Below are 21,686 nucleotides of genomic sequence, written 5' to 3' on the forward strand. Positions count from 1 at the left end.
GTTATTTTCCAGTCCTAGGTTCAGATTAGTCTCCCAAACCCCCACCGGACAATCCAGCCTTCCCATGACAAGGACAGATGGAGATGTTCTGACATGCATTACAATCTGATATGAGTGCATTTTACATCAATGCCATGATTTTACCCTTGGTTATCTCTGAGCCCATGATTTTAACCATGCCATGGCTGTTCATCAGTCTCACAAGGCTGTGCTAATAAATCATTGGACTTCATTCAGTGAGAGCATCCAGGTTTGAAGTCTTGATCGATGGATTCTGTTGCTTCATTGTGATTGTGGAAGTCGTGATGAAAGCATGAGCGCAATAAATTCTCATCGTTATCAGGACCTGATGATATTATGTAGCAGTCCTCCTCTATTGTTTGAGATGTCTTTGTAGTAATCAAAAACCTGGGATCACTTTCAGCTGATGAATGATAAAAACATTGACAGCCAATCAGATTACATCTTAAAGAGCTCAAGCGTTCATACGGCCGAGCTGAAGTGCTTGAAATTATAGAGCACTGTGTGTATTCAACTGGTGATATCATAACTGGTTTGTGCAGTTTCTTACCCTCTCAACACTTCAGTTCCTTTGACTCCAGACCCGGTCTGGGCGCTGAAAGCCTCTGGGCTGCAAATCCAGCATTGAGCATAGATGTTATATGTCTACAGCAGGATGCATGCCTCTGCTGATACACCAGACATCTTTACATGAACCAGAAAACGTGCTATCTGATGAAGGCTCGACTTCATTTGCTTTCTCTGCTTCACTCACTAGCTATGTTTTCATCTAGCTATTTTTATGCACATTTTGAGATATTGCATTTAAACCGCTGGACGGAAATGGCAAGTTGCGCATAAATGCGCATAAAAAATGTATGCACTCAATTAAGCAGGAAATATTTCTTATCCGGTAAAACTTTTTTTTTTTTCATGATATTTAGCTCAAGATAATCAGGAAGTGGCAATTTTGTTCTTTTCAGCTCACTGGATGGAAACTGTCCTTTATTCGCAAATATTTTATGCAATATTCCAACTTTGCACATAAGTTAAATTCATGACTCTGGATGGAAGCATAGCTACTGTGACCCAGTTTTGGACTCTTCACTAACCTAAGAAAAAGATGCAAAATCAGAAAATGACCGTAGAATCCTCCAAGCGCTATGTTTGGACATCATGGTGAGAGTCAGACTCTCAGTGTTTCTAATGACAGAGCTTTGACTGCTACGGTTCGACCCAAGCCATCGTTTCAAAGCAGCTGTGTGACTCCCGCGGCAGACGGATTTGCCTCTCGGACCCTTCCTTTCTGAACTAGTCATCCGTCACGAGTCAGCCGCATTTCACTACATCTTAATAAAGTAATCCCCCTCTGGTTTTTTCTCCCCTTTGGAATGCTCTTGTTCTTTCTATTTCTCTTTGCTCATTCATGCCTCTGACAATGATTAGTTTTCTTTTCAGATTCTGGGTTGAGTAGGGCCAGAGTTTATCATTACTCCAACTTCCCTCTATATCTTTTTGTAAATCGTTGGTTTGGTTTGGTTTATATATATATATATATACACACGTAGCCTATATGCAAAATAATGCACACGCCAAATGAAAATCTTTCAAAATAAGTAACCAGCAGGCAAATATTGCAGACAGTTTTGCTTAATAAATTGTGTAAATCAGTTAAAATATGATTTGTTGTAGATCTTGATATGCACAACCTGGACTGTATAATGCGTTATGGAAATAAAGGTGACTTGACCTACACAGAAAAGTCTTCAGTATCGGTATCCTATTCAGTATCAGCTGATTTCTTCACGTCAGTCTATCGCTAATACAATGGCTTTTTTTCTCCAGTTCTTTCTAACTCTTAGTTCTCTTCGCTACGGTTATTAAAGTCTACAATGGCTCATCACATAACTTATGGCTATAACCCTCTCCACTTAAACCCTGACGGCTAGTCCAGTGAACCTGCCTTTGAAAAACATCGCCTGTCTTACAACATTTTTCAGAAAGCTGCGGTGTAATCCATCTTGAGTCACACATGCATGTTTGGCTGATCGGGAGATGCGTGGGGGGGCACACTCATGAATCAGCCGTTAAGCAGCAGGGACGAGGCGGGGAGGCTACAGGGTTAATGAATTTCTCCGGCTGTTTGGGGGTCGCTCAGGGTCCCGGCGAGGGATAAGACTGGATGCGTAGGAGCAGGTTGTCCAGAGAGGAACCATCAGTCAGATCAAAGGTGTCTACAGGGAAGGTCACCGGTTTCAGCCAAAGACCTGTCCTCAACCAGCGACTGCAAAACACCGTTGTAATAAACCGTTGCAAGAGCTGAGATTCACATATAAACTTCATATGTGCATTCATTTGTGGAATTCTACTTTAAACAATGTTCCATATGTTAACATTAGAAGATGCATTAGCTAACATGAAAAAACAACGAGCTATACACTTTTTAGAGTATTTATTGATCGTTGGCAATAATACTTAGTAAAAATATAACTTCAATTGTTCATGTTAGATCACAGTACATTAGTGTTTTTTTTGTTGTTTTTTTAAATAGAGTATTTACATCTATCTGACAAATTTGAAATTAACATAGACTAATATTAATAAATTTGTATAAGTATTGTTCGCTTATGTTCAGTGCTTTAAGTGGGCCTGTACGCACCGGTACTCAGTACCACCACTTCCAAATATATCTCTTGAGCGTACCGCCACCTCTCCATGCGCCCAGAACGTGCTTTTAGCGTACCGGTTCGTCCATTTGGACATCTGTTTTAATAGAGGTTTTAATCCTTTGCATGTGCTGCCACTTTTCAGAGCACCCTTCACAATGAACGCTTCCTAATTCTTCCTAGTTCAGAGTATGGAGCGTGAATCATTTGAACCAGTTTGGGAGTTCGGAGCGGCTTCGCAGATCATCTGAATCAGTTCGAGAAATTGGAGCGGGTTCGCAAATCATTTGAATAAATTCGAGAGTTCGGAGCGGGTTTGCGAATCATTTGAGTCAGTTTGGTGATCACGAATCATTTGAATCAGTTCGGGAGTTCGGAGCGGCTTCGCGGATCATTTGAATCAATTCGAGAGTTCGGAGCAGGTTCGCGAATCATTTGAGTCAGTTCGGGAGCTCAAAGGGGGTTCGCGAATCATTTGAGTCAGTTCGGGAGCTCAAAGCGGATTCGCGAATCATTTGAGTCAGTTCGGGAGCTCAAAGCGGATTCGCGAATCATTTGAGTCAGTTCGGGAGCTCAAAGCGGATTCGCGAATCATTTGAGTCAGTTCGGGAGCTCAAAGCGGATTCGCGAATCATTTGAGTCAGTTCGGGAGCTCAAAGCGGATTCGCGAATCATTTGAGTCAGTTCGGGAGCTCAAAGGGGGTTCGCGAATCATTTGAGTCAGTTCGGAAGCTCAAAGGGGGTTCGCGAATCATTTGAGTCAGTTTGGGTGTTTGAATGCAGTAATGCAGTAGCTCTTTCTAAGGGTATTTTTTCAAAATCCTTTTGCACATTTTATTTATGTTCAGTAGTTCTTTCTAGCTCAAGCAAATCCTAATAAAAGGATTTATTATTAAGGTTGCCTGTTGACTGCTGTATATAAAAGCCCTTCAATATAGTTGTTGTTACCTCAGGGGATGAGTCATCAAAAAAAAAAAAAAAAAAAAAACCCAGAAAATTATATATTTTTTTGCTATAATAGAGTACCGGCACCTCTTTTGGGCCACTTAAAGCACTGCTTATGTTAATTAATGTGGTTAACTAAAGTTAACAAATGAAACCATGTGGTGTAAGTGTTCAGTCTAGTGATTGATTTGTGTGAAATCAATGTTTTACTTCTAGCTAATGAAAGCTTGTGTAGGGTTGTCCTTAGAAGTGCTTCAACAGATATATTTTCTGCTTTGAGGCAGTCTAATCCTCCTGCTTTATAGAATAAAAACAAGCACACGTTTGTCTTTTTTCAGTTTTTCATCAGCTTTTCCAGTTTTTCACATTTACCTGTTCAGCGATCCACTGACTGCCGCTAGAGGTCAATAGTTAACTCCATCTTGGCTCAGAATGGACTGTTTTCTCAAGGGTGACATGTTTAAGATTTAGAGAGAGGCCTCAGCACGCAGGGGATGTAATTGTTGGGTAAACCCCCTTTAATCCAATGGATTTTCTACACAACTGCTGATTTGTCATGACCATCATTAATATCTGATATATATACAAGACATTACTCCACCAAACGAGTTTCGAAACGATGCACTCAAATAGGCTTCAGCAGTTAAAAAGATGGACGCGCTTTAACTCTCTTGATTACACTGTAATGTTTGTTTTCATTTAATTGTTAGTTGTTGTTTTATAATTGTCAGTTATTAAAGTGGTCTACTGTTACTTTGGCAATCTTCAGCTCCATCAGGTCTGAGAAGTCCTTCCTCAAATCCATCGAGGTTGTTCATGAGGTAAGCATTAATAGGTTTATGATGCAGCATTGTTCAGTCTGTAGAGTTGCATTTAAATAAACTGACTTCAAGGAAGGATCTTTTACATTTATTCTGTTTTCTATGTACATTTGTACAGCCAAGTAATTCATATTTGTATGTTTTTGACAGTTATTCATAAGAGTTCAAAATTATAAATCAGACTGGTTACATAGTTTATTTTTTAAGTAAAAAGAAAATTTGACTACCAAACTCAAAGTACTGAAAAAAAGAAAAAGGAAAAAGTTTTATAATACAAGAAAAAATAAATACTATTAACAGAAAAATCTGCTGACTACAAGTGTCCAAAAATAAAGATCTCCATACCAACGTCTGTTGTATTATTGTGTCTCAGATGTCGTAGAAAACGTGAGTTAACTGTGAACAGTGCTCTGAGAATCTCTTCAGTGTCTGAAGATGTTACTCTTGTGTTTACTAAAAGAGACTCCGAGGCCAGGATGTCCATGATACCTAGCTTATAGAAAGGATCAAACTTTCAATCTGTCGTACTTTAAGGTTATTTATCCAATGAATTTGTACTCACTTCTTGGATCGTGGACATGCTGGTAGTTCAGAGACAAATGATTTGTGAAATGTGATTTAAGTGGAAGTAAACTTCCCTGAACAAAATCTGCACTACCAAAATGTGTTCTACTTCAACTAAAATCAGCACTTCAACAGATCTGTGTGGTGCTCACATTAGTCTACAGGTTAACAGAAACCATCAAGAAGACCCCAAAGACTTGTTCTGTACTACTGCCTCAAAGTACAGTGTCAAAAACAACTCCGATAATGAAATAAAAAATAGGACGGCAAAAAGATTGATTAATCTCAATTAATTGCATTCAAAATAAAAGTTGTATAATGTATGTATATATAAATACACACGCATGAATGTATCATTTTTACCAATATTTGTATCTATACACTATATATGTGTGTGTGTGTGTGTTTATATGTACATAATAAATGTACACGGTACGCACACATATAGTTCGTAAACAACCTTTTATTTTTGAATGCGATTAATCACGATTAATCTTTTGCAGCCCTAGGAAAAAAATTATAAAACTGGATTGGTTTCCTCAGTTACTCTGTAACCTTTTTCTTTTTTGTTTATAAAAGATTTGTCAATTAAAGGTTGGCATCCTTGTGCATTTGTCCTTGCATGAAAAGTGAAAAGATCTTTGTCCCTGATATACAGTCAGCGTCATGCAAATATAAGTCTCATGTTACTGTCCTGCTCAAACACTGAGACATTCATCGCTGCCTCAGCCAGCTGAACCCACCTCCAACTGTTTACTGTTAAGTTGCCTACGCCGCAAACTCTCACAAGTTATAAATACGCAGGAAAGCGCCTCTCCTCCATACGCTGCTCAAGAGAATCCAGTTAGCTGCCCTCATTCCAGTCGGGCATGATGCTGACACTGTGCACGGTGTGGTACTGGTGAGGAGACAGGGTGCGAGGTATACTGTGAGTGTACAAGTACTCGTTGCCCTGCAGGCCGGCCGTCGGCGACTGGATTCCTGCACTTGGACTGCATTGGCGGCCCAGTGACTGATGGGACATGGAACCCTGGTACATGGCATGAGTGTCGCCCAGCTGCGGTGAGGCGTGGCCCGCGACGCCGCTCAATCTGGACATGAGGGGTCCTGAGGTGAAGTGAGCTGAGAAGTGCTGGTAGGGCAGTCGCTCCATCTGCTGCATGGTGGTCACCGAGCAGCCGGCGTAAGGTGAGACGCCCGTCCAGGTGTTGCAGCTGATGTCTTCCAGGCTGGGCACAGGCTCGGTGGACTGCGACGCACTGGCGTACATGCACGCCTGCCGCTGACTGGACTCGGGCCTGTAGGGGGCGCCACTGAGACCCAGAGACTGAGAGTAGCTCACGGGCCGATAGTAGTGATCATCCTCGCTGGAGGAGGTTTCCACAAAGGTCTTCTTGTACGAGTGCTCTCCCACATGACAGTCATCCTCAACTGCACAAGGACAAAATGGGATGAAGATTAGGGTTGTGCCGATATGCGATAGTATCATTTATTTACAATAGTCAGAGATATTGCCTGTGGCTGATGCCACTGATGATAGAAAGATTATTATTATCATCAGGCTAGTAATACTACCTAATTAATATTGGGGCGTATTTGTTCCATTTAAATTCATTTTTCTGCATTTTTACAGCATTGCGTGTTATAACCAATCACACACGATTATGTTGAGCTTATGAACTGCAGTAGCCAATCAGAAGTGTTCAGATGAGTCATCGCTGAAGCACCAGAGTTTTATTGTTTATTGTGCGCTCGCTAATTGAAGTCTGTTGTACAGATTCTCTCATCATAAACAATGAAGTGCAGATGTAAGTATAAGAGATTTATTGATCATTCGGTGTACATAGCTTCACTGATTATAACGGGAGTGTTTGCATAAACTCTTGCTAGACTGACGTCAGTGATGATGTTCTTTGGTAATGTAAATGTTTATGTAGCTGCTTTTTGAATAACTGAGGAAATGTAAGCTTTATGATTAGTATCTTGCAACGTCTCTATTGAACTGTTATGTTAAAGAAAAATTAAGTCATATTAAAATATTAGGCATATTTTAGCCTTAGCTGGAGTTGGTTCACTCTCCGGCAAAGAATCTTAGTAAATAAATAATTAAATAAAATAGCAGGATAATATTGTGTATCGGCGATCTCATAGACAGACGATAGGACGATATGACAAATGAGCATATCACCTAATTCTAATGGAAATTAATTCAGTGCTAGTTTCCCTGCCATGTTCCAGGAGACCCAGCATTTCACACACATTTTGGCACACTTATCTCAGGTTTTGGAGTCTCTACCGGTGATCTGATGGCCTGACTCAGGTGTGTTTGATTAAAGTGATCGTTCACCCAAAAATGAAAATTCAGTCATTAATTACCTGCAATCATTATGTTGAATAAAGTCATTATTTTTGTTTTCTTTGTGCAGAAAAAGTATTCTCATAGCTTCATAAAATTGTGTTGACTGATGTCACATGGACTATTTTACTGCAATTCTGGGTCTGGGAATATTTCAGTTGCATTGCTGTCTATGGAGAGTCGTAAGCTCTTGGAATTTATCTAGAATATCTTAATTTGTGTCTTGAAGATGAACGAAGGTGTTACTGGTTTGGAATGACATGAGGGTAAGTAATTAATGACAGAATTTTCATTTTTGGGTGAACCCTCCTTTTAAAGAGATCGGTGACATGACTGGGAACCACTGATCTTGAAAATAAAAGCTACTATTTCAAGAACTGAACAGATAGACCCACCTTTCCTCTTGATGCAGTGATAGTCTTGGCTGTGTTCGTGGGGCAGAGGATAAGAGCTCGACTGAGGCAGCAGATCTTGCGATGTGCTCGTGACCCCGTTCTCGCAGGAGTACTGAGAGCTCATGCCGCTGGGAGTAGACAGAACTTGGACGTCCCCGGCGAACGGACTCTGGCTGGTGCCGACCCGCTGGCGTACGGTACTGCGAGGGACCACTGGATACTCCTTGGTGCTTTGGGAAACAGAAAAGACTTTGTGAGACATTTCATTGCATGCATTTCCATGTTGTCTTTCATTCAGGGATCTTGAAACCATTCCATTGGTAACTAACCACATCCACCATCGACGCGCAGCTCTGCGTTAGAATAATCTCTTCACCATCTGTCTGCGATGGGAGCTTTTCCATGCCAATTAATCAGCGAAAGTTGCAAGAGGCACTTTGCATTAATTCCTACGCTATTTCTTTTGAACCACTGACCTGGTTTTCCGTTGGTCCGAGTTTAACTAAGTCCAGACCTGCTCCGTCTCAGTGTTTGACAGTGGAGGACAGATAGGATATCAGGACCTTTGACTTCTACACAGCACCACAGAGGAGTTTCTTTCGTCCTCTCTGCATTTTTATGAAGCATTACTTTTTGCTTTATAACGAGTAGCGGCTTTCTTGATTGTTTGCCACTTCGGACGAAAGCATCTGCTGAATGCATAAAGTCATGTTAATAGCAGTGCCGTGTAACGGATTCAGTAGAAGAATCATGCAAGCTTTAGTTGGGTCTTAAAGTCTTCAGGACATTATCTGGAAACTCAATAGAAGGCTCTCTTGGGAGACATTCGTCAGTTCTTTCTTTGCTTGTTTGAAAGTAACAACAGACAAAGTTAACTACGGCATGGAAAGAGCATTGCCATTTTTTCCTAGTATATCAAGAAGTCTGTCATTTTGGAGTGGACAACGCCTGTGTTGGCTGCTGTGGGCCCTCCGACCAGATTTTCTGCTTTGAAAATGTGTTTTTTCACACTCTATACAGCAGTCATCTGGAGAAAATAAGAACGCGAGCCATGTGGTCGTCGCCTCCACTGGACCAACTCTTCTGGATCTACACAGAGCTGAAAGAGAGATTGCCATGGTGGATGGTTTTCAAGAGGAACACTCGCATGACAAGTGTCCCCTCAGTCAAGAGTGTCACTGGTTTGTGTCTGCTGTGCATGGATCAATACTGTCCTGTTTAGTTTAGTTTTAATCTGACTGCCCATCTGAAGATGCTGGTCAATTCCCCTGTCAAAGCGAGCACATTTGGAGGTGTTATCTGTAAGACCTATATAAAGAGTGAGCTCCTAACCTGAGCTGATGGCTGCTGTTTGCTTGTGGCTGTAAGTAACTCCACGCAAGCACTCGCTCATGTTAGAGTCACTTCGCAGATTTAGACTCACCTCTGCATTCTTGACATGCGATGCAGCTCCAGATCGTCACTTCCACGAAAGCCCTTAGCGAAGGGATTGTTCTCGATCTTCAGTTGGGTGATCTGTTAAACAGCCAACACAACAGTGTTACCTTGCTTGTATACGCTGTTTAAATACTTCACTTGAAACAAACGATGAGATTCTCCGCCTGATTTGAACTCCAGACATCTTGTTATTAATGGCATGAAAGCATGCTGTGACATCTTGGAGCCCACAAGACATTGTTTCATTTCTACTCCTAAACTAATCATCTTGGCAGAGTAAAAGAGGATTCAGAAGGTGATTTATAGTTGACTGGCTTCTGCCTCCTTTTTTATTGTTTGCAGTAATGCATTCATGAATTTGCACTGACCAATGCATAGACCGTTTCTGTTCAGTCTTGTCTTTGAAACCATATCTAATAGACTGTTTTAATGCACAATGTCTGTTAAGGAGCATAATGAGCTGCCCTGTGTATAAATTGACGAATTATCCTAGAGGTTTTCTGGGATGGTCAGCAGATGATGAAAAGATGGATCTGGATGTAACCAGGCTGTGGCTTGTTTGATGCTGCGCTGATGTAGAAAAACATCTGTCAGTTTGGATAAAGACATAAACCGGAACAAAGTTTCTGATAATTCCACACAAGAAGCACAGAAAGTGTGTGAGATCTACATTAATATAACATATTTGCCTTTTGTAAATAGCCTTTATGTATCAAAAAATACATTATTTTTGCCTCTCTTTAGTTATTCATAATTAATTATCATATGTATCGCAATTATGTTGGTCAAATTATGAATATTACTATTATATCTGATTTAATAGCTTACGAAATCTGTGTATGAAAGACGTTTTAAACGGGTGTTTTTATCAAAGAAAAAAAGTAAAAAAATAAAAATAAAAAAAAATCCACCTTTTGTGTATAAAGTTAATCCCAAGTGCCACTGCCAAATTTACAAAAGCGATTCGGTCAGATGCTAGTGTGTGTGATAGACAGTAACGAGTAATGAGCGGGTTTGAGTGGATAGACCTTTAATGGGACTCTGTGTCTCTGCGAGGGGGTTATTTTTGGCTGTTGTGGTGTGTTTTCTAACAGGACCTGATCTTTGACACTACTTTGGCTCTCACTTGAGATCAGATCTTGTAAAAAAAGGACACGTTGGGACTTGGGACGCATCTTGGAGCTCTCATAAACTCACTGTGCGCTTGGCAGACGACACTAAACCGAGTAGTTTTGAATGTGAAAATTTGGTGTCCTTAATATTTACCTTTTTACCGTGAAAGTGCAAACTGAAATTTTTCTAAATATGTATTTTCGAAGGAGAAATCCAGTCTTTGGTTTCATCTCACTGCAGTTACTTTTCCTCTTTATATTTATTCAGCTTATATCTCTTATTTTCGTGTTCATATTCACTATATTTCTATGTTTTTTTTCACGTATTTATTTAATTATGCAGGTTTACTGCATCTTGGAAAAAAGCATGTCCGTGCGTTCAATGCCTATATTTACACGCATATATGAGGTGTTCGAAACCATGCTCTCGTAAATCGTGTCGTACCTTCTCGTCTAAAATGTTGCTCGTGGTGGGATAAAGGCAGACCTACACATGATTATCCCGTTCGCTGGTTTGTTTAGCTGCAAGCGCATGGTGCTAAAGGTTATTCAAAATCAATTATTTTTAATGACATACAGGTGCTCATGCTTTTACCCTTTTAAGGTTCGTATGGTTTCTTGAAATGTTTGTAAAGTCTTAGACTTAATGTTATGTTGCATGTAGACTAGTAGGTAAAATAATTGCTGGTTATAATTCTTAAATATAATTAGCCTAATAAATAAAACAAGTAATAAGTGGTGAAAAAGCAAAAAAGAAAAAATGAAAAAATCAATAGATATCATAATGTTCGTTAATTAAAACTAACTTTTTTTTTTTTACGGTTTAAATCAAGGGTAAAAAAACCAAAAAAAAAAAACTAAAAAAACCGAGCGAGGGCTAATGCATTCTCATCTCTTTAAAAGCATCGATAGGTCTTATAAAATCCGCCAAATTAACACATCTGTGACTGTCCCGGTATTTTACTCGAATAGGAATCAATGAATAAATACAGGTAGACAAAAGCCGTCTGAATTGAAATGCTTGTGTTTTTTCTCACATCAGTTATGCAGATGAGTAGTGTCCATCGTTATCATGTTCTTATTTGCAAACATGATCTTCCAAATTAAAGTCGGCTCCTCACATCCAACTTTTGGTTTATTTGACTTCAGCGCAAAACGACTGTATGAAAGTTACATTAACACCTGCCTTTTAAAAGAGCAGAGTGTGTGACAAAAACACAGATGTGCATCTGACAGTCTTTTAGAAATCAGAAAGAGCTTTATTGTCAAGTATGTTTGCACATACAAGAAATATGTTTTAGTGGCACAATCTTCCAGTGCACAGAGACAACAACAACACACAGATAATGCAAATAATCTGTTTTATAATAAGAAAATATGATTTTTTTAAAGCAAATAACGCAATTATTTCTAAGGACACACTGTGCATATTGTTTAGGTGAACAGTCATTTATCTCTGTGTTTAGTCATTTTTACAAACGACTTTTTTCACTGCCATATAATATTCAGCCATGCTTGGCGACCTTATAATGTCGAGTTAGAAATATCAGGGCTGTAACTGGACTATATACAAATAATCGAATTTTGCATGAATGGAAATATTCTTAGAAGTATAACAGCTGAGCAAATAAATCATGATTAGTGCAACATTTCTTTATAGTGCTTATAGCCATAAGAACATTTCGGACGTCTTTTATTCTTTTCTTCCTAAGTGATATGTGTAATGTAACAGTTCACTTCTCTGACTCTGACTCTATACACACAAGACAAGCTTTTCCACAAAATCACTTAACCGAATTACGATCTGATCCCTTTTCGTGAATTCAGCAAAAGGGAAGTAAATAATTGCATATATAATTGCTTGTTACATAAATTAATAGATATTAAAAATTCGTATCAAAATAATTACCCGTTACAATTAGCGACAATATTTTTGATAGGTGCAAAAATATATCTCTCTCTCTTTTTTCGGCAAAATTGTCAAATAAAGCTGTTTTTGTGGAGAGTAATTGTGCTGGAAATATTAAATCAACCAGGAATCATAAGTGAAGACGAATTTGTGTCACTCTCTGGAAGAAGATAATTCTATGCTAATTCTATAATTTCGCACATTCACAAAATTGATTTTTTTTACGCCATATTTAGAGTGTTAAAAATGATCACAACAATTCTCGTCTTTATTTTCTCTTCTAGCTGCTTACCTTATGGTTTTGGTAAGACGTAACTGCAATGAACGCCGTTTCCGGGAACACGTGAGTGCAGAAAGCGGTGTTTTTGGATCCAAATCCGTTATTTTCATCTGCTTTTACGATGTGAATCCTGGGCTGATATTTATGCATTGAATTCAGGATAATCTGGAGAGAGAATAGAGCGCAAACATGACTGACCAAGTAAAGCAAACCTAGTGCTCACGTGCATAATATTTAAATGATCTTCTTCGATTAATAATAATAATAGACTTAAAGATATTTGATATAGAATGATGCTACCATGCTTGATTTATGTGATTGCGAAGGAACGTCTCTAATAACTTATGGACTGTGAGTTTAAAGGTTTTTCTTCTTGCTATCTGCTGCGTTTTTAAACACCTTTTTTTCTCCAATAATATCCACTCCCAGCAATGTCCCATTTTTCCCGTTTTGCCTAGTTTTGTCCATCTCTAAAGGAGTAAAGTAAAGCAGTGCTTTTTACTGTCAAAACAAGACCTTACATAACATTGTCTACCAAACAGAAGATTTACAAGAGTGCTGAAAAATGTCCATACCTAGTAGCTTGTTTTGCAGTGAGCACTTGTCTCAAGTTTGGATTTGAAGAATATTACCAAAAGACTTTTGTTCAAGTTCTGGTTGGCTAGGAGTTGTTCCTGTCCTCTGTGCGTGTATAATGTTGGCTTCTCTAAGTGGATTTTGTCTAAACTTTGCATTCTGGTTGAGCATGCCAAGTGTACACACACATGCATTCCTATTTTCCATTTTCATGTGTTTTCCCCTCACAAGCGTTCCTGCTTTGATCAGTGACATCGGTCCACTCCCTCCGAGCCGCTCTGGCTCAACACAACACTGAGACTTGGAAAGCAGGACTTGCTGTAAATTTTAAACATCACTCTCAGTGGAGAATATTGCTTTTGCTCGGGATGGACTGGATGATTTACTGTTAAAGGTAAAAAAGCAAAACGCATTGCTTTAATATCTGTGATGTATTTAATAATAATTCACAGTTTTCTGAAGCCTCTGGCATAACCCTGCACACGGTATAGGCCTGTCTGGATTAAACAAGAACTGCAACCACACAGCTTTGGCGAAAAGCAGAGTGGGACATATAAGAATATTTGGAGAACTGTATGGATATGAGAGAAGTCTTTCGTGGGACCACCCACAGGGAGTGCAGCATGTGTCTGTTCTGGGTGCCCTGTTGCCCCGTTTCTCCATTTGCCCCCATGCTGTATGATAGTCTTTAATGATAGTGAGCGATCACTGAGGGCCATGAATGTTGGCCCACTCTTTCATGTTTCCGACCTCACTGGGACTCCCAAACCCTGCAGATCTCCAGCCTTTGTATACCTCTGTCCATCACTCATCACACGCCGTCATTAAATATAAACAGTGTGAAGCACAGTTATCCAAACTTCACCATCTTGACTCAGGAAAGAATGTGTATGCCTACTGAACACTTGATGAATGCTACTATAATGATCAAAGCCGAAGCTTTAATTAGCTTCACTCTAAAAACATCTTCAACTTGAAGAATTCAAACCGTGTTCTTATTCTCACAAGTTAACTGTTGCTTTTACTGTGTGCATGTTCAGTTAGTTGTCCACTTGGGAATTATTGTGAGTTTCAGTCTCAGACATCTTTATCTCATCATAGGAGTCTAATTAAGACGAGTTTGGAACTATTGGCTGGTTTTATGTATTTCCTAACAGGTTCCAGCTTATTGCATGTTCAGCCCTGTTTCTGAGACTAGTAATTATAAATAGGTCTGAAATTATTTCAACCACCTGGAACAACAAACCGATAGATTGTTATTTTGGTCGAGAAGCAGAACTTCATTTATAAATCCCAGAGCGCTCTTTTTTGGGGCACGCCAAGAACCACTGCAACCAATCAAAAATGCATTCTGGACAGAAATTTACAACTCGGCTCGCATTGCAGCTGGGCTCCGATTTCATTCTACCAGCTGAGGTTTGGCGAGAAAACAAGCCTGATCGACTCCAACATTGTGATCAGAACTAAACAGCAAACTGCTCACAGTCAGAGATATGCAGATCTAAGCACCATCTGCTCAGATACAGACGCAGTGCTTGTTCTCTAATCTCACACCGAAGGTGATCTGGCTTGTCCAGAAATCAGAGAAATGTTGATCTGAGAGACTTGAACTTCAATTGAGGCTTGGGCTGTTTTTTCTTAATAACAAAAACCTCATGAGTTGACTGTGCATCAGTGCATAAGTGGATGCTACGCTTAATAAAATCATATAAAACTGAAACTGAACCCACATCAGTTTACAGACAGTACATTTATAATCCGAATTTAGTGTTTCCACATCTGAGGCTGTCTGCTGGTGCTTCTGTTGTCACAATTATCATTACAGGATTTAAGATGTGTGTTTTGGTTGTTACACTGTTCTGGCGTTTGTCAGCAGCACCTCTTCAGGGGTGGATTTCCTCATCTAGAGCCTAAATACAACCGCACCTGATCAGATCTGCATGTGTGACCCCTAAAAAACCCAAATCCTCTTTCTCTGCAGTGCTGATATCAAACAGCTTCAATCCAACATTGGAGGATTTTAGCAGTAATAAATTTGTTTATTCAGTCAAAAAGTTTCATGAATGAGTTATTCACTCACATGTCCGAACGGATCAAGGTGGTTGTTGGTTAACTTCAGCTTCTGGAAAGACACCAGTTGCCGCATCCAATGCGCTCCCGTGGCTGGAGAATCCGGATGTACGTACAACCTTCCCGGCATCGCAGGTTCTGCCTTCCCCGTCACAGACCTGAACCGTGTGCAGAATACAGCATTTTCAGTCATTATTTAAACATACATTTTGCTTTCCCTCACCACTGTAGTCTTTTATAGCTGAAATATTTTTTATTACTTTTAATGTACTTTTTTCCCATGTCCCTGATACTGTTGCTCTCTGCTGTATTGACTAGAAAAAGTCACCCTACCAAGATTCTGTTTATTTGAACATGCATGAATTATTACAAGTATAATTTCATTAAAACTCAAAGATAATGTTTTGTTCCCTCAACATGTTTTTTTCATTGCAATCAAAATGCAATCCAGCCTGCTACCTCCCATTTATCATGCGTCAATGCCTTGTGCATTGTACATAATGTCTTTCAAAGAACAATTTATTTGGTTAAGGGCTAGGATGATGGTTGATCAAGAGGGCCATTAGTTCCAGAACTTGCACTGAACGGGTAATTATCAGGGATATTGGCTTGTGGACATCCTCCCTCAATAACCTCAACAATTTAAAACCACTGACCCTGAAAAAGGAGTATAAAACCAGTTCAGTGTTTTCTGTGCAGCAGCAGAGGGAACTGTATGTAAAGCAATGTAAAGACTATATTTTCTCATCCTTTAGTGTATACATTTTAAAGCTTAAATAGATTCAACTGAAATGTAAAAACAAATGTGACCAATACGGAACATTTTAATGATCACACAATGAATGAGTCCTATTTAAATATGTGTGGCACCAGCTTTATAATTTAACTAGGTCTTGTAAGAAATATTTGAAGTTGTCTTTGTTACTGGAAGGTGACTGAGAAGATGGACACAAAAAGTAAAAAGCAATAACTTAAAACGATTGCTTTAAACCACTTTGAAAGTTTTCCAGAAGCCATGTATTTAAGAGAGAATAAAAAAGAATGTCAGAAATATAATTAACCAAATAAATAAACCTGCATCCCTAACTTTAAACTCTAAATAAAACAATCTCGGACTCACGGACCATTTGTTATCGGCGAACTTATAGCGGTGTTCGTCCGCTGGCACGACATCCATCAGAAGAATGTATTTGGTTTTTGGGTTCAACCCGGTGACCTTCACTTTGAAGCTTGGGAACATCCGCCTGTGGATATAAATGGAAAATATTACAGCATGCATTGCGCACAAAATGTGTTGAACATTTTATTAAAATTATGATGGCAAAATAACAAGTTTTGTTTTTAAATTAATGTGTAAAAAAAAAACAAAAAACAGTCGTTTTAAAAGCCGTAGAATATGTGTTTTGACGTGCTCGTTTAGAAAAGTTCTGACGCAACACAGTTTCAGTTCTGTTGATCGAGATGAATACTCTTTCAGTCTAGCGCCTTCCATAAAGGATATAAACGCCCTTACATGATATAACCCAAACAGAACAACTGTAAGTTGAGTGAATAGAACTATTAAAGTATGCATAAATGCGAGTAGGGGATGAAAATAATTTTACATTCACTGGGTCCGATAAGCGTTTCATGATTGAATGTGTTCACTTTAAGAAATGCGTGCATTTAAATGCACAAATAAAATGGAGCAGTGTACTTTTAAGAAGTAAACGACAAAACTGTTTGCTATCATGAATTCAGAATCATTGAGATATTTATAAGGTTAACTTCCAGCGATGATCTCGGTATTTAGCGATCGTTTCATTCTCTCACATTAATCAGAATGTTAAGCAACAGCAAAGTCGCAGTTAGCAGTTCATGCATCAGTTCATGAACCTCTGCTTTTTTTCAAAGAAGCAACAATTGCCGATCTACTAACTTCAGTGTTCAATATGTATTTTAAAACACTTCTCTGCTGATAATGAAGCTCTGGCCTAAAACACCATAGCATTGTTTTAACCATAGCTTATAAACAATCAGTGACCTCAAACAGATTCACATCCAGCTCATTCGACATTATTGTTAATAGTATGCGATGGTAATATTTTATGCAATTGCTCTTAAAGTTTTAAAGTGAGATCTAAGTTCGGTGTATGTCCGTTACAAAATTTGAAAAATCTGCATTAAGAATCCAAATGATTAATATTTTATAACAATTAGTATAAAAACTAAATCATGCAGCCAAACCAATGCTTATTGATTTACTGGAATTAGCCTACTGCTAACACTGCGAAATCAAACTCACATTTTAAAATCACATTCTTAATAAAAAAATAATAATGCAAAGTATTATTAATTAATAGCCTACTAACATAATAAATTATACAAAGATAAACATGTTTAATGTTTAAATTTTATGTATGTAGCCGCAAGCAAACCTCAGTTTACCGTTAAAGATCAAAATGGATAAATTATAATACAATCTAAATTTGTATGTGCATTGCATCGGGAGAATATATAAATTAATAGACTCATATAATGAATAGTGTACAATTGGTAATATATTATGTATTTATTACAATAGGCTAATCTGTACTATAATGATTACAATGGAAAAAAAACGTAATTGTGCATTTTATTTTTATATCGGTTATACAAAAAACTACAGATGTAATGCATTTTCAAAACATTTGTAAACGTGTCTTACCTCCCGGCTTTGGTGATGATCATTTCAGTTCCCACTTCATGAAACTTTGCCCACAACTCTCGCTCGTGCAGGTAAACTTTTATCCCTTCCATTCCCTTTTGAAAAGACAGATGCAGACTTTGAGAGTGAAGAATACACTGCAGTGTTGCATTCGCTCAAAATTACATCAAAATGTACATGGAGGAGAAAAAAAAGCTGTTCAGCTTTAAAAATCATGCTGGCCTAGATTAAATCACCCCAAACACAGAATTATTTGTTAATAGACTGCAATATTAGGTTAGTAGCATTATGCTACACACACGCATGTTAATTACATTTAATTTGGGAACTTGAGTTACCTAACTAACAACACAGTCCAATATTTGTCGAATTAACACGGATAGACATAGAGAGAGAAGTTCTTCAGAAATACGAGAACTAGTGGCTGTCAACTATTACACAAGTTCATCTGCATTAACTGTAGTTGCAAAAAAATTGTCACACAAAAGTATGATCATTCGGTCAGTCCACTTCTGAATCCTCTTCGATAGCACCCGTGTGCCTCTGTAAGTTTCGGTAAGTGTTACTCTTGTAGTCCTCAGAACAACATTAAATCACGAATATACCACACAGCTTCATTCACTTTCTTATGTCGCCTTTATTTAGCTGTAGAAATGGAGACATTCCATAGACTTCTATTGTTTTTTATATACAACTAGGCATAAATACTATAATACACCCAGCACTAACTGCAACCTTCCTGTGTTTTACAGTTTAAAACAAAATCACTATATTTAGAATACAAAAACAAACAAACAGAAAAAAGGTTAAAAAAATAAATAAAAAAATAAAAAATAAGGGCATTCCCAGTAGGAGATTTATTAATATTTGGCTCATTTCTAGGGCCAAATTTTTAACTCATTTTTTTTTGGTAAAGTAGGTACACACACACACACACACACAGAGAGAGAGAGAGAGAGCAGAATGGTTCAGACAGTAGTTGTTACCTGTTGAATGTAGGTTGTCTGTGATGACGGGGACTTGCTGACGGCTCCTATCTGTTTGTCTGATTTACCATCGTTAGGGACATCTTTTGAATCGGTGTCACTGGGAGAGTTTTGGAGCCGAAAGGTGTCTTCGCTGTCTGCCATGTTCAGAGGAATCTGTGAACTTCTGCGAGCGCGAGGGAGGCCTACATGACAGAAGAAGAAACTAATAAAATCACCTTTCTCTTTAAAACAAGCATCTCTGTTGTTCAGCTCCCTCCAGACTATCTTGCAGCACTTTAATAAGTCATTTGTTTACATTGAGAAATTCGTATCCTAATATCTTATATCTTTAAACAACAAACGAAATACATAGGCCTACACTTCGAAAAAAAAACACACACTATTTATCAAAATCTCTACAAAAAATATCCTCTGATTTCGAAACATTCTTCATTTAAACACTAGGACACGGTCCCGCAAAAACAGCGAGGTGCAGTATTTATATTTCTGAAAAGGTCTGCTGACATAAATTATCGAAGTCAAGGCAACTTTCTTTGAACACAATCATATGCAACACATGCACATGAATAATGTTCATGCATAAAAACACACAGCTATTTAAATGATCATTATTTTGCTTCACTCGTCTATAAATTCAAATCCGGTAAAGAGTTATATTCCAAGTCTGGGATAAACTGTTCGCACGCGCCTCTGTTAGAACTCTCTTTGTATGTCAGAAGAACTCAACCATGCATATAACCAAGCTCAATTGTTTGAAAAAAATATATATAAAAATTCCGCAATGTTTGCACCATCAGTAGACCACGCTATGTTTCACAGATATCGCAGTTCTAGTTTACACATCTGTCTGCCGATGGTTCGTGCTGTAGGAAATCAGAAGCGATGGCCTATAGTGTAACAACTCTAAATGAATCAGACTCGAAGACACTGGCATTACCTTAAATTCCGATGCAAAAGAAAGTTTTACAAATCCCAGAAAGCGCTCTTATCAGTTCCAAAACACTGTCGGTTCTATCGCGAACTTCCCTTTGAATTTCAGATATATTCCGAGCATGCAGCTCACGAGATTCTGCTCTGTGAACCCATGGGTTTCCTCTGTGTCCTCTCTGAGGCTAGAATCTTCGTGCAGCGAGCGTCCAAGTAAATATATCTGTTAAAAATGCGACTCTTTCTTCATGCGGTAGCGTTGGATGTGCACTTATTGCATTTCAGAGCACGGCAAACCTTCTTCTTTCCTTTATTAACAGGTTATGTCTAGTATTCCTCGAGAAAAGCAGCACGGTCACCTCCTCCCTCGCCCTCTTCTGTCTCTCTAATGGTCAAACCCCATGCCTTACGCTGGAAAACGGAAGCGCTGGGATGAACCACGGAGGTAGTCTATGGGTCGGCTGCTATGTGGACACAATATCGGTCCACCCACCGTTTAACTGCCCCCCACGGCACCCCACCCTCCAGAAGCTCTGTATTCTTGAATGAGGAGACATTTTAAACGCACATATAGCCTACAACACGTGCGCATTAGACTCGTTGTGCCATACTGATGCGCTCCATGCATGTTATTTAAATCTGCATCTAGTTCATATCAGGCTTAAGAAGTGTGCATTAGCCTATACAATAAAATGTATTAAATGAAAAATTAAATACAGAGAATAATGTGATGGCATACGTTTCTGAAAGATTGGTCTCCATTAGTTAACGATGGAGATGAAACCTAAAAAAGACACGTGGATTTCATTTAATAGGACGCTTGAAATAAAAAGTTTGAGTCACATGATGTTTGTCCCTGGTTTGTGTGGCTTGCGGCCTGCAAAGCTGTGGTTTCAGAAACTAGATCCGCTTCCAGCTGCCTCCAAACACCGTCCACGCGTTTATTAAATATTTTACACATGCATGTTTCTTCGGCAGACTTTTAATAATGCTCGGATTAGGCTGTTTCTCTAAACTATGTTGGATTTAGCGCTGAAGACAAACATGTGTCCGCCAATGCACGTGAGGATGCCCGTGTTGTTGTTGTCTTTCCTGGAAGTTAGGGAAAGTTTGGTTACACTTTATTTGAAGGTGTCTTTGTTAGTTATACATTTCAGTAATGAGTAATATTAATAAACTTCATCTACTTACTGTATGGTTAGGATTAGGGTTTGGCTTAGGGTTATTTGCATATAATTATGCATAATTTATTGTTATTAATATATTAAGTACATGTAATGTGTAAAAATGACACCTTAAAATTAAATGTTTCCAAAAGTTTGCCCACAAAAGAAACTGATTAGAACTATATTGATACTAGCCATTTCAGTTTCAAACCAAATCCACAAAAGAAATATATCCTAATAAAATAAGAAGTGTACCCCGCAGGCCACTAGAGAAAGGGCCCTCAAGTCATTTCTTATGTCACAGAATAATAAAATGCCAAATCTAGTCAAGAAACTTCCCTGAACCCAGCACCTGATAGCCCAGTAGCACACAACAGCGTGAGAACCGGGGTTAGATCACGGTTCCGCCAGCTGATGCTCATTATATTGCGTATTAATAGCAACAATTTTTTTTTGTATTTTGCGTGCTATTTTACGCAGTTTTGTATGCATATGAAACTCACTTTGTTGGCGTGCATATGATAATAATTTTGGCATACGCACCTATCAAACAACCTTAAACCTGACAATTGTGTATCATATGCACCCCAAAATCTATTTCTGCTTATAAATAGGCCAGCACGCCAAATAGAAACCCCAAATCGTGCCATTGAAACACTCTTTCACGAGACCGGGTTATAATAAAACTCCGTTTCTGCTGCATCTGGCTCTGTAGCGATTCAAGATCCCTCACGAAATCCAGCAGATTATTTCAATGCAGATATTTGATTCGTGATCTAATGAGTGA

The 21,686-nt window shown here is 38.7% G+C and overlaps 1 protein-coding gene and 1 long non-coding RNA gene across 2 annotated transcripts in view; one reads left to right on the forward strand and one right to left on the reverse strand.

Annotated features, from left to right (window-relative positions):
• LOC127958310 (uncharacterized) overlaps positions 1 to 21,686 on the forward strand; it is a 109,607-nt gene that overhangs the window by 21,262 nt on the left and 66,659 nt on the right. The gene's annotated exons all lie outside the window — the stretch shown is intronic.
• LOC127958309 (T-box transcription factor TBX5-A-like) lies at positions 4,514 to 20,103 on the reverse strand. Its single transcript, XM_052557121.1, has 9 exons — positions 19,744 to 20,103; positions 18,804 to 18,988; positions 17,818 to 17,912; positions 16,256 to 16,375; positions 15,142 to 15,289; positions 12,498 to 12,650; positions 9,171 to 9,262; positions 7,748 to 7,977; positions 4,514 to 6,427 (listed from the first exon to the last, which is right to left on the reverse strand). Exons 2-9 carry the CDS (start codon positions 18,945 to 18,947, stop codon positions 5,841 to 5,843), a joined length of 1,569 nt encoding a protein of 522 aa, XP_052413081.1. The 5' UTR covers positions 18,948 to 18,988; positions 19,744 to 20,103; the 3' UTR covers positions 4,514 to 5,840.

Source organism: Carassius gibelio, chromosome B5 (assembly GCF_023724105.1).
Source record: "Carassius gibelio isolate Cgi1373 ecotype wild population from Czech Republic chromosome B5, carGib1.2-hapl.c, whole genome shotgun sequence".
Taxonomy (NCBI): domain Eukaryota; kingdom Metazoa; phylum Chordata; class Actinopteri; order Cypriniformes; family Cyprinidae; genus Carassius; species Carassius gibelio.

Excerpts from the sequence above, each read along its gene's own strand:
- LOC127958309 (XM_052557121.1), bottom strand. The coding sequence starts at position 18,947 with ATGGCAGACAGCGAAGACACCTTTCGGCTCCAAAACTCTCCCAGTGAC. Across the intron at positions 16,376-17,817 it reads ATCATCACCAAAGCCGGGAG|GCGGATGTTCCCAAGCTTCA; the intron begins GTAAGACACGTT and ends TTATATCCACAG. Across the intron at positions 6,428-7,747 it reads TCACTGCATCAAGAGGAAAG|TTGAGGATGACTGTCATGTG; the intron begins GTGGGTCTATCT and ends GTCCTTGTGCAG.